Here is a 13741-nt window from a genome sequence, read left to right as displayed (position 1 = left end):
ATTTAAAAGGATACAAAAATATCCTCTTTTCTAATATTTATTTTCATTAGATCGCAATTAAATATAAAAATGCTTTAATACATAAATAATAACATTAAAATAATGGGTGCAGTATTTTATGCTTTGATTCTTAACTTATTTTGTATAGCATACCTTTTAGAATTCCAAAGAATATGTTGAATAAGACCAAGAAAATTCATCTCAAAAACATATAAGTAATAAATTTAATGCAGTGCCAATTTACAGCAAATGCATATAAAACACCTTGTCCTTACAAAATAATAATAATAAAAATAAGTACATTCATTTCTCTTCTGCATTTCCTTTCTTAACAAATGCAAAAACAACATACATACCTGAAAAATAAAGAATTCTCTCAATAATTAATATTTATTATTCAGCTCATAAAATACAAATATAAAATTGAATAAAAAGAAAAAATTGTTTAAAATGTACAAATTTTCATTTTTTTTCATATGAAAGAATTATTAGTTAATTAATGGTTCAATTACTTATAAAATTTTTAACTAACAGTAAATCATATATATAATTACACTAGTATCTAATATTTCAAATCAGTAATGTGACACTCTATAGCCAGGACAGTAATATAGAGATGTACTGTAAAGTCTATATTAGCTGTATAATCAGTAACCTCTAAAATTCAACTAAATTCAGTCTTAGACTAATGTGCCTTTAAAGAAAAGTGCTAAGCAAATAAGTTTTGCAAAACATTTTTAAGCAGAATCTTAGAAAATCTATAAAGGAGACTTAGGGAGAAATTTTTGTGAAGAATAGAATGGATAAACAAATACACAAAAATTTTATTAAAAATGATGACAATTTTTTAATTTTTTAAATTTCTCTATGATTTTTTATAGATAATTTTAGTATTAAAATGCATTCATGATATTAATAATTTCAAGAATAAAAAATTTAACAGTTACTTTTAGCAAAAAGTAAAAAGGCTCATCCATAATTAGTTTGGCACTATTTTCAAAATTTTAGTAAGCCTAAAACTCATATAGGCTACTAATATTTCATTTGAGACATACTGATCATTAAAAGCAGAAAGATTTATTAACATATTAAATAATTAATGATGCTTTTGAAAGGTGCCCACCACACAGGCTCTTGTCCTCAAGTATTTTATCATAATTCATGAACTTAACTTAGCCTATATTTCAAATTTTTGAAAATTACAATACAAATTTTATGATTCTTATTCATAAGACTGTCATGCAATAGTGCTAAAACCATTATCACTTGCTTTAAAAAAATTCTATTTTCAAATTATCATTTATCTTGCATAATAATGGAAATTAACAGTGCTTATCTTTATCAAACACCTTACATGGTATACAATATAACATGATAGACATGCTTCAGTTAAATCAGATTTTCACTCAATTACTATCATAATAATTAAATACACATGTAATAGCTACTTACATACAACTTCCCATTCAGACTGAGATAAAGTTCCCTGCAAAGAGGGGAAAATTATGATAAACAAATATAATCTAAAGAACTTAAACTGTACTAATCAGTATTTGCAGGTAACATACCACCATAGAGCAAAAGCAAACATAACATTGCAATACTATATGAATTCACACCAATAAAATAACTGGTACTTTCTGATCACTGGCTGGTTTTGGCCAGTGCCATAATGCTGAAGTGCAAAAAGTCTTACAGTGCCGAATTGTACAATCCAATTTTTTAAGTGATAACAGATTGTTGTATGCATGGGGAGAACAATATCACAAAGAACAAGGATTTCTCGAAAACGGTAAGTGCTTCATTACTGATGTTTCCAGCTTTTTAAATTTGACTAATTGATTGCATTTATAAGTAATTTTAAGTGGGTCACCATTTTAAAAATGGGTGTTAACTTTCATACATTAGCTTAGCATAAAATTAGTTGCAAATTAGTTGCAAATGAGTTTGCAAATATTTTCTAAAGTCGGCAATTAGTCTGCAACGTTTCCTTGGGGGTAGGGATTATCAGAAAGTACCAAATATTTTTTTCCATTAATCCACATGAATTCAAATAACAATATTTTCATACAAAATTTGAAGCTTTTATGAATAATATATATCAACGAAGAAAAATTACTCTTCTAATTTATACAATCAAATACCTTATGGCCCAATCAGATACAGTACAAAGTCTTTAATCCAGACTCGTCGGGACTTCGGCGATTCTGGATTAGGGTTTTTTCCGGATTATAGATCATCAATTTAAATCTGGTAAGATGGCATGCAGAAATTATAAATTAAAAATATGAAACCACAATTTATGAAATAAAGAGCAATTATGATCTAAAGGGTATCAAAATTTACAAAAAAAAAAAAGCTTAATATTTATTTGTTTACTTTATTAAACATTTCTTCCAATGTAAGTTGTTTAAGTAGCTTCATTTTATGTGCTAATACTTTCTCTTTAATTCTATAAACAGACATAATTTCTTGTTCAGTTACAGTTCTGCTATTCAAGTCCTGTAATTGCTGTGCCAAGAATACCGACTAACTTGTCTATCGAAATTTTTTTGTTTTCACTAACCTCTCTGTCACTTTCTTCATGCCCTTATCCATTTTTTGCAGCAATTCCACTTTTTGTTTGATGGACATCGAAACATGCTTTTGCTTTGTAGATCCTTTGACAACTCCAGAATCGGAAACTCTTTTTGACATAATCAAAAGTTCAAGCTTACTTTTTATAAAATTGCTCTAACAGTCTGCAAAAAATAATAAACTGGATCCAATTAGAAGATTAAGGAATAATGCAATCTGCAACATTAACTGAAATAGATAATTAGATAATTTTAGCCTAGATTATACTGTCCATTATACATTAAATGTGCATGTGTAAAGGTATTATGTGCATGCGCAGAAAGTTTGTAGCTTTGAGGTCCGGATTATAGATCATTCTGGATTATGGACATCCGGATTAAAGGCTTTGTATTATTAAATTTATTACAGAATATTTCCTTCAAATTAATTGTAACTAATTACAGTAATCAAGTTCCAACATCCTAAAATACTACCACCAATTACTTTTTACTTTAAAATTGAAGTACTTACATATTAATGCAACCACCGTAGTGCAATTTGGCAGTTTTTTACAGATGAAAAGGTTAAAAGTTACTTATTAGGTGCAAGTTAGTAGTTTTCATACTTTTATCCCTGAAAGCAATCAATGTTTATTGTAAGTCTGTAAATATTATCAACATATGCACAGGAAACATACTTCAGCAATTTAAAATGCAAATTTTAATTACTAAATAAAGATTACATAATACATTAATAAAATAAAACACATTTTTCTTCAAATCTTTCTGCAATTTTTTTCCACTATTCTTTTCCTGAAGTACACAACGATCTGTTTTCGCTTAAAGAAACATCACAGAATTGCAAAGATTTGGCTTCAAGAAAATCTCAGCAAGAGAGGATATCTAGGAAATGCATTTCCTCATTGTTTCCTAGAAAATTTTCAGCAAAGTCCTGTATTCTTGTAGAAATTTTACCACAGTTTGTTCCACTCCTGGCAAGTGTCATAAGTTCATATTTTAAAATTAAGTCATGGCAAACATTTGAACTTGGAATGCGACAAAAATGACTGCATAAGAAAATGGTGGCATTGCTTGACTGAAAGATTGCCAGAAGAATGGTTATGTGCAGAAAATCTGACAACTTCTACCAAGGTGGTTGTGTTAATATATAAGCATCAAAATTGATAACAATAACTGAACTGATTACAGTTATTTCCAAATAAGAAATTAAAAGATACTTACAACGTGAACTGATCGATCATGAGCTTTTAAAAGAGATTTGACCTTCTGTTCTGCATGATAATATTCATCATCACAGCCCATTAGCTTCTGACTCCTTCCTAAAGGAGGATAAGTCTGTGATTTAAAAAAAAAAAAAGAGAGAGAGAGAGAGAGTGAGAGAAAGAAAAAATCATTACATTAAATGTAATAATATTTGAACAAGCTTTTTATTTAATCATCTAAATACAAGGAAGAAAATTATAAGATTTAAATTTAAAATGTTATAATAAATTATACAAATAAGAGCACAGGAAATCATAATAATAAGAAGAACAGTTATTTCTAAAAATCACTATTATTCTCAATATCTTTAGAATTTAAATAAAATTTTCAATTGATTTATGGAGGTTGAATTTTATGTCTCTTTTAACTTATACTTTTCACAAAAATGATATACAAATAAAATGTTTTGAAAATTACTTCTAAAGCTTGCATTCTTGTTAAAAGAAACTGTCCTTCTTGTATCTCACATCGATCTTCAAAGTAATCTTCAAAGCGTGTGCAAAAGAGAAGTTCTAAATCCACTTCTTGGGCTAACCTGAATATACAAATTTGAATGTAAGTAGACATTTTAATATGTTATTTATTGACATTTGCTACTTATGACATTTAACATGCCATTTATTTTAATATGCTATAATCGTTGGTTTGAAAATGCAGTGAAGCTTAATAATCTGTTATCTATCAACCACCAAGACAGTTTGATGCACAAAATGACTTATCAAAAAGCAAAAAATAACAAGTGCCAAAATAAAATAATATTAGTTATGAAAAATTAACTAAACAGTTTATAAAACATCAGGTATCACAAAATGAAATATCCACAGAAAATTATCTTTGCATTAAATTGTATGTTTCTATTTTTAAATATAACTAAAATTATGAAGATATTTTTGGTACACTGAATTTATTATATATGTATTTGTTGGCTATTGTAAAAGATTAAACACACACACGCACACACACACACACACATATATATATATATATATATATGTGAGTGTGTATGTATATACATACACTACATACATATACACATTATTACATATAATGTATGTAAGAAAAATAAAGAATATGCAAAAGATTAAATTAACAACATAAATTTCCTTTCTAAATCGAAAATTCAATTCTAAACATAGTAACCTCTCTTTGCACTGTGTCATTTCCAGAAAAATCTAATTCTGATGATGTAAATGGAACTGAAACCAAAAATTTAACCTATCACAGTTTAGCTGTACTTTGTGCACCTATCTTGTATAAATAGTTAATAATTGCATAGTTTCTCTCTCTTTCGCCTGCATGCTGTCAGCTTTTTGCTCAGTCTCTGCTAGCTATTTGTCATTATATAAAATGTAATTGCATATCTATAATTATGGGGCATGTTTAGCACCCCTACTTAAGAAATTTGTCATTCCAAAATAAATTATGTTTAACTATAGTGCTTCTACAAATTCCATGCAATCATCCACTATGCCGTAATGTCTAGTCATCTATGCAGCCATTCTCTGGCCATGACTAAAAGTAAATTGTTTTCATCCTCTGCCAAAAAGTAGGATTATTACAGTTTTTAACTGACAGGATTGGCATCTCAAGTGCAGGCTCACCAATGCAAATTCATCTGTGGAATTATGTTAATGACAACATTTGAAGCTTTGCTATGATAATGAATTTTTTTTTATTCTCCATCATATAAACCATTGCTCCAGAAATAGAAAACAAATCTGATCATCCGCAGTGCTTCAAAAATTAACCCAGCAAAGTGTTTATATTAAAAGTCATTTGATGAGTGTTCTCAATGATACAGTGTATCGGCGTTCCAAATTATTTCAGCATTACAGCAATTCCAAGATCCTTAGTCTGCTTATGCTATGTGCTTCAAGTGTGTACACGTGAGCAATTTATTTTCGTTTTCTTATTCACATAGTCTGTAAAACGAAAACCGAAAATTATTATTTTAGAATGAGGTTCATTTGCAATGGAACAAAACCTGAATAGTGCTATGGATTCTAAAATTTCACACAAAATCTTTTATGAATAAAATAAATTAATGCAACTAGAAATTTGTACTTTATAATCATATATAAATTGCTAATCAATGTGTATGTTTAATTACCGTTATTTCAGTGAAACAAACCTAATACTGGTTCAGTGATTTGTAATTGAGTGCTGCTTTGAAATTTAGTGTTCATATTAGATTTTAAAATTTTAGTACCATTTTTATTGGTTCAAGTTTTATGATACTAAAATATTTAGTTTTCCTAATTGTTTTACATAATTAAATAATGAATTTAAAGATTTATAATTATTTTATTTAGGGAAGGTTATTAAAATTACTTTAGTAATAATTAGAAATGTCATTACTATTCAAAAATTTAAAGTTTAGGAGTTGATTTATTTGAAAAATGAATGAGTTAATTTTCAAAAACTGGTACAGAAGTGTTTTGAATATAATTTAGAAAATATGTAATGTCTATAATTGAGCTTAGTACACTGAATATAAAAATACTAAAAATTTTAAAACAAGAATAAATGCATGTAAGGAAAGAGTATGATGAGGGAGTGCTGGTTCAAAACAGAGGCCCTGTTTTTACCTGTCATTTGTTCTTTTACCCTCCTCATATCAGAAAATATAAACTTTGGAGGCTCCCACCTTATAATTTTTCCATAGAAATATTTTTTATAAATAAATGGATTTTTTTTTTTTTTTTTTTTTTTTTTTTAAATAAGTGGAATGTATAGTGCATTTCAAAAGGCCAGTTGCCCTTAAACAAGGAACAGAAGCCTTTATAAAAAACTTCCAGAAGCAACCCTTAACCACTTATGAAAATTCAGTACATGAGTTCGTTAAAGTGGTGATGCCCCAATAGCTGGATATGTGTGTATTAGAGAAACTTGTGGGGTCTTCTAGTTTTGTGTAAAATAAGAAAATTAGCAATGCGACAACAATCGTAAATCTATAATTTTAGTAATACTTTAAAACTTATGATGTTAAACTATAAGTTATAATAATAAAAATTAGTTATGTTTTGAAAATTTTGAATTTTTTTGTGATTGTAAAAAATTTTTACAACTGTGATATTGCGTTCAAAGTTTTGCAGAAAAAAAATTATTAAGTCAAAGGGTTTTAAATTCTGATTAGAGTAGCATTCTGTTGCAATATTAATAGGACACTTTTTCTTTTACCCACATTAAACCCTCAGGGGAAGTTATTGGCTCATTTTGATTGAATTAGAAAAGCGTTTATTATTGGAAAGTATTTTTATACTTAAATTTTGATAGTCAATAGAAACACTTCCCGGGGTTTGGTACCTTGTCGTGGTCTGAGGGCTCCACCTCCTAAGGGAGGTGGTCTAAATCCAAACCCCAAAAGAGATTGACAATGGATAAGAAAGTTCAGACAGAGACTTCTGTGCAGAGTGATTTGATTGAAGAAGCTCGGACTATAATTAGCGAGCTAGAGACTTGTTTGGAAGATGCAAGTAGAATTACAATTGCAATAAGAAAGAAAGTTTTTAACACACAAGAAGTGTTGTTTAGTTATTTAGTATCTCAAGCATTGGAGATCGAAAATTTAAAAGGAAAACTAGAAATATTGGACAAGAAACCAAAATATGAAAGATCTTTTGCTGATGTTTTAAAACAGCAGAAAATAAGTGATAAGAAAACGTATCAGAATAAAGGGAAAACTAAGAAAATAGAAGAACATGTTGTTCTATTGTATCCAAGTAAAAAAGGAATTTCTTCTGAAGAAGTTAAATCAAAAGTGGTAGAAAATATTGATCCAGTTGAGTTGAAGACTGGTATTAAAAATGTTAGAAAAGTAAATAATGGTGGATTGGTTGTACAATGCTCGAAAAAAGAAGATATTGTTTCATTAGAACGAGAAATAAAAACGAATTCTCTTTTAAGAGATGAAATTCAAGTAAAAGCTCCTAAAAAGAAACAACCTAAAATTATATTATATAATGTGGAGGAAGAACTGGATAAAGATGAAATTCTGGAAGCAATTAAGAGACAAAACCAAATATTTGAAAGTGGTAGAATTGAACTTTTGTTCAAAATAAAAGCCAAAAATCAAAAAGTACACTGGGTTGCAAATATTCAACCAGATAAATTTGGTCTGATTATGAATCAAAATAAAATTAATTTGAAATGGTATAGAATTACAGTAAAGGAATATCTTAATGTTGTAAGATGTTTTAAATGTCAAGAGTATGGTCATTTTCAAAGTAAATGTGACAAAGATTTGATATGTGGTAAATGTTCAAAAAGGGGACATAATTATTGGGAATGCAAAAATGAATCTGAATGTATCAATTGTGTACAAGCGAACATTAAATATAAATTAGATTTAGAAACTAAGCATTCAAGCTTAGATAAAAATTGTTCCTGTTATAGAAGACAAATGGATCTTATAATAAGAAGAACTGACTATGGTTAATGTTCTCTTAAAAAAAAAGAAAAGGAAGGAAAAGAAAGAAAAAGGAAAAATGGTGAATAAAATTGGACTATGAACTATTATTGACAATTGTAAATTTTATGTTTAAAAATGTTAAAACAAATTGAAAAAGTTATTCATTTTGTTATGAGGTCTCTGTGTATTATAAAACTTATATTAGATTATATATTATTGTACAAATAATCTTATTACGACAAAAATGTCATTTTTTATATGTTGTATTATTATATGGAAAAGTGTTCTATTTCCTAAATTAGGAATATGTTAATTTTAATTTGATTAAAAAATATGTATTATTATATCTTTTGTTGTAACAAGTTGTTTCATTAATAAAGTATTTTAATTTGTTGGCGAGGTTAATGGATCTTCCGGCCAGTAACGAGTACAGTATGGTGGTTGATTTTAAATCAATTAGTAGTTTCAATAAGCCCTGCATATACCTTTAAAGGTTCGCAGGATTAAATACCAGTCATTACCCACATTAAAAAAAAAAAAAAAAAAAAAAAATATAATACATATCACTTCAAGCAGGATGACATATTACTTCAAGTAGGATGAAGTTTACCATACGCTGTGGGTGCAGATGTAAAGATTTACTTTTAATAAGATTGATGAAGTGTGCAGTTTACAAAACCATTTAAAGGTTGTCACTTAGTAAAACACAAATCGTTACTTTTTTAAACCATACATCAAAAACATTAAAAAATTTACTGCATTTCTTCAAACTAGTTTAAGGAAATGGATAAAAAGAGTTATGATGATTCTAAAAATCTTGCAATGAAAATTAATTTAAATATAAAATGAATTAAACATATTGTGCCTGCAATTTTAGTAAGAATATAACAATTGCAATAAATATAACTATTTATTGTACCAATGAATATGCAAATATCAAATATGGATATGCAATCAGAAAAAGTTAAAATATTAAATCAATTGATATGCTTGAGCTAATAAAGTGCCCACTCAGTATAATGTAAAACATTTATGACCATTAAATTCCAGACTACTACTTTACATACTAAATTAAAACCTAATGCATCAAATTAATGAATTTACTTACTCAATTTGGTAAGACATCCCTTAACCCTGGTCCAACCCTGCAAACATAGCCAGATGCCCTTCTGAGCCTAAAGCCCCAAGTTGGGCATCCCTCCCCTACACAGTTGCCCAAATATTTACGAACAGATGAAATTACTAATCCATGTTCCATTCAAAAGCTTGCTCTCCTACATTAGTATTTCTCTCTCTGAGGTCAGAATGGGGTGGTCAAGTCCATGTGATTTTCTTGAATGTAAATATAAACAGGTGCTAGCTGGTGAAAAGAGAAAAATGTGGCCTTTTAGCTCATTTTGAAGTGGTTGTTTATAGTTTTGCTTCTATTTTAGGATGGGATTTTATGAGATATTCTATAGCATGAGTTTTACTTTCAGATTCATTTGGGTAGCCATGGCTAAAAGACCAGGTTATCTTTCTGAGGAGAAAATATCTAAAGTTATAAATGATCCATCTATGGATCTTTCAGACGATGACAGTTAAACAGCTATAAATTACTGGAGTTTTTCATACAGTAGTTCTGAATTAGAAGATGATAATAATAGACATGCATGATTGAAATTATGCATGATAATAATGCAATGTCGGTCTCTACATTGATCCACGGTTTGAGAGTTTTCATACGGCTTCGAAATATTAATTATTACTATATTCTTCAAGTATTTCATAATGTTAAATATAAATATTTTTTATGTTTTTTTTTTTAATATTTTGAATCAACATTTAGTGTTTAATTTATGTACTTTTAGTTATAGTAAAATACAATATATTTATATTGTTAAATTTCAATTACTTTAATTAAAATTTTTTGTTACGATTGAAATTATGATATCTTTAATCACATATTTAAAAAATGGTTTCATTTCTACATGAAGTGTACATTCTATCCATTATTATGTAATACGCACTTTCCGAAATTGTGTATTAGGCTTAGCGGGAGAAAATGCCACGGCCTTTTAACACACTCCACATATAACAGCTCCCATCCTGAGGGAGCGCTATCTTCTGCGGGCTGCTATCCCGAACAGGTTAATGACAGAATAATGGAAGCAAACACATAAATTGCACAATATTAATAAGCTATTAACAGATTTAAAAGAAAAATAATTTTGAGTTTTCTGAGAAATTTTAATACCTATAAAAGTTTAAGGAAAAAAAGACATTCAGTTTTCTATGCATTCCGGAATTAAGAATTCAAGAAGATCTCAAATTAGGAAAACCTGAGCATAGTCCATAAAAGGTTTTTTAATAAACTACATTATATAAATATCAATCAATAAACTACAGTATGTTTCTACCTGGGAGAAAAATCAGTATCTATGAAGGTTTGTTTTGTTTATTTGAATAAGCAAAACATATAAGAGCTACCTGCATAAGAAATACCACTATGGAGGACTTTCTAAAGGAAATTATCTTGTATTCATATTATGCAAGGGGAAAACCATGAAAACCAACTATGCATACTGTTCATTTACCTGGTTTCTTCCCAGAACAAACTATGTGCATTCAGAAGTCTTTAACCGCTGGACCACTGATGGGGCTAAGATATTACTGATCTATGATGTTACTGATAACAAAATACTAACGAATACTAGTTCATCCAAATGAAGACTTTTTTTTTTCCATAAAAATTCTCAAATAAAAAAATCTAAATGTTTGTAGCATATTAAAAATATTAATATTTAATTTCAACTTAGCATATATATATATTGGAATTCTCATACTTTTCATACTTCATTAACTTTTAAAGTATTTACTAAGCTTTACCTTTCATGATCATTATTCCCTTTACCAGTAAACTAAACTCAATGGCACAACAGCCCTCGGTGAGCTATGGACTGCAGTGCTCTTATATCTGCTTTCTAGACCATAGGCTCTGGAGTGCATAAGCACATATCCTAGACAAGTGGTCAGCCAGTAACAGGCACTCCCCCCCTCCAGTGTTCAGACCCCAACCAAACTCAGTATTCATTTTATCGACCCACTCAAGGGATGAAAGGCTGAGTCAAACTTGCCAGCCCAGGGATCGAAATCCAACCTGTGGTGTTGCTGAGTGACGCACTAGCCACTGTGCCACCGGGCCTATTCCCTTTACCATATCAAACTTTTAAATAATGTATAATTGAGTGCAGCATGGTTAATATGTGTAGAATAAATATAAGAGCAAAGTACTATTTAGCTTATATCACTTAAATTTTACAAGCTGAATTTAAATAATTATGCTTGAAAGTCAATACAGTATGAACAACATAAATAAAACAGCTCTTTCATTATGACAATCTCTGGCAGTGACCATTATTTTTTGAAACACAAATAAACATTAGAGTATTAAACGTTACCTTCTCAAGATAACCACCTAGACAGAAAACAAAAAATTTCTAGCACCACAGATGATCTTAAAGAGTAATCTTTAAATTTAAAGATTTGTAAATATCTGTGTTTTATAGAGATATTTATGAATGTCTTCAACTAATAAAGATGGGGGGATTGAAGTTACAAACTTGATTTCAAAACCAACCTTACATCTTTTCTGATATTAATTACCTAAAAGGTTACCCACCACCTGAGCTGATAATCCAGCAAAATAAAACAATTAATTTTCTCCTGTATTATGACTACCAGGTAAAACTTAGCATAACTTCTACACAATACAAATGCAGTCTAAATTTACCATTAAACTACCATTTAAATAACTATTGTGATTGCATACATGCTTTTCAAAATTTGTACTTCATTCTATTTCCTTTCTCCAAGATAACAAGAAAAAAAATGAAGAAAGGAAAATACAGCTCATAACTTTGAGTAAAAAGTAAATAAATAAATAAAATCTTTTATAACTCAAGCATAATATATATATTATTACTTTCCAAATATTGTACCACTTCTATGCAATTCTTATAACACTTTATCAGAATGAAAACTCAAATTTAAAAAAATGCAGTAGTATGGTAATACTACAAATGGTTCCATTAATGTGAAATTAATTAATTATATTTGGCCTTCAGAAAAAGATGAATCAGATCACTTAGCTCTCATTCTCTTTTAATTTTTTTTTTTTTTTTTTTTTTTTTTTTTTTTTGGGTGATACATCAGATTAATCTTGTATGCTAAATTTAAACCTGGTTGGAAGGCAGCATGCTTTCCTAAACCTAGTTGGAAGGTAGAATGCTTTCCTGTACTCGGAATAGTTTACTTTTTATGCACATGCTTTTGCAATCACGTAATTTTAGATCACTTTTGATATCATGCTGATTTTACTTGATCTGCACTTATACCAAGCTGTAAAATTTAATATCTGTCTGTCAGAATGAATAAAAATAAGTGAAATATTACATGACAAGAATAAGAAAATACCTGTAAATACATACTTAACAAGAGCTGGAAAATAGACTAGAAATTCTGGGCAATCAACTACTCCTTCAAGATGGAAGTCATATTTTGCACCAAACAGGGAAGGTCTCTCTTTGGAAGGAAATGTGACAGAATAAACATCATTGCCAAAGCTAAGATCTTCTGTTTCCTCTAGCCTTCGCCTAAAAGACAACAGTAATTACTCTATTAATACATAAACTACTAAACAGCAATACTGGATGCATATTAAAAAATAAAGCTTTTGTCTTATGCTGAAAAATCTGCATACATAACAAAATTAGGAAAAATTTATACTGAATGTGAAATTTTTACTATAAATACCCTATAATTATTTTCATAAAAATCAATAATAAAAATCTTTAAAATGAAAATTCAACAGGGAAGCACAAAACTTTATCTCTGTAAAAATAAAGCATTGAAAGAAAAGTCTTCATACCCTTCCCCACCAAAAAAAATATTGGAAGCCCATATTCACAAGAAATTTATGATTATCATATTCTCTCATGTATAAACTGCAATTTTTTTCACAAAAAAAAAAAAAAAAAAAAAAATCAGGGGTGCTGTTTATACATGTGAATGATTAGAAACAGATACCTACAAACATGTGGCAATACAGCAGCAGCAGCATGTAATTTAATGACTAAATATGAAATCCATTGCAGTTGGATGAATGTTACATAGAATTGTACATGTTTAGGTGTCGTTGCAGGTCTTGGTGACATGATGTGGAATAGCAATACCAGTGAAACAGTTTATGCCAACAGGAGATCATGATTTCTGATTTGGCAAATGCATTTTCAGAACATTTCACAATCTTTATTATACGAAATTGTGACTAAACATTTGCACTGCAAAAAAACTTTTCTTGATGGATACTGAAAACACTAATGGACCTTCAAAAATGGAAATGCATGGAAGCAGACTTGGAGTTCTTGCAGTGCTATTTGACAGAAGAAAATTATTTTTTGAATTGCCACAGGCTCAGAAACGTGGATTTGTTATGAGACATTTCAAACGA

At 28.9% G+C, this 13741-nt stretch overlaps 1 protein-coding gene across 3 annotated transcripts in view; it reads right to left on the bottom strand.

Annotated features, from left to right (window-relative positions):
• Window positions 1–206: 206 nt before the first annotated feature.
• Window positions 207–13741, bottom strand: part of Rnmt (RNA guanine-7 methyltransferase) — a 32908-nt gene continuing 19373 nt past the window's right edge. For 2 of the 3 annotated variants that reach the window (XM_085814691.1, XM_085814690.1), the window contains exons 6-10: window positions 12720–12884; window positions 4257–4374; window positions 3798–3911; window positions 1453–1486; window positions 207–356 (exon numbers count right to left, since the gene is read on the bottom strand). In XM_085814691.1, coding sequence (XP_085670817.1) covers window positions 304–356; window positions 1453–1486; window positions 3798–3911; window positions 4257–4374; window positions 12720–12884 — 484 coding nt within the window. In that variant the 3' untranslated portion in view covers window positions 207–303. The remainder of the gene's footprint in view (window positions 357–1452; window positions 1487–3797; window positions 3912–4256; window positions 4375–12719; window positions 12885–13741) is intronic. The other variant, XR_015040600.1, reaches the window with a different exon arrangement.

Source organism: Stegodyphus dumicola, chromosome 4, assembly GCF_044657685.1.
Source record: "Stegodyphus dumicola isolate Sdum_Otavi_A_Nest chromosome 4, ASM4465768v1".
NCBI lineage: Eukaryota > Metazoa > Arthropoda > Arachnida > Araneae > Eresidae > Stegodyphus > Stegodyphus dumicola.
Note: the sequence above shows the minus strand (reverse complement) of the source record. Positions and strands in the feature narration are given on the sequence as shown.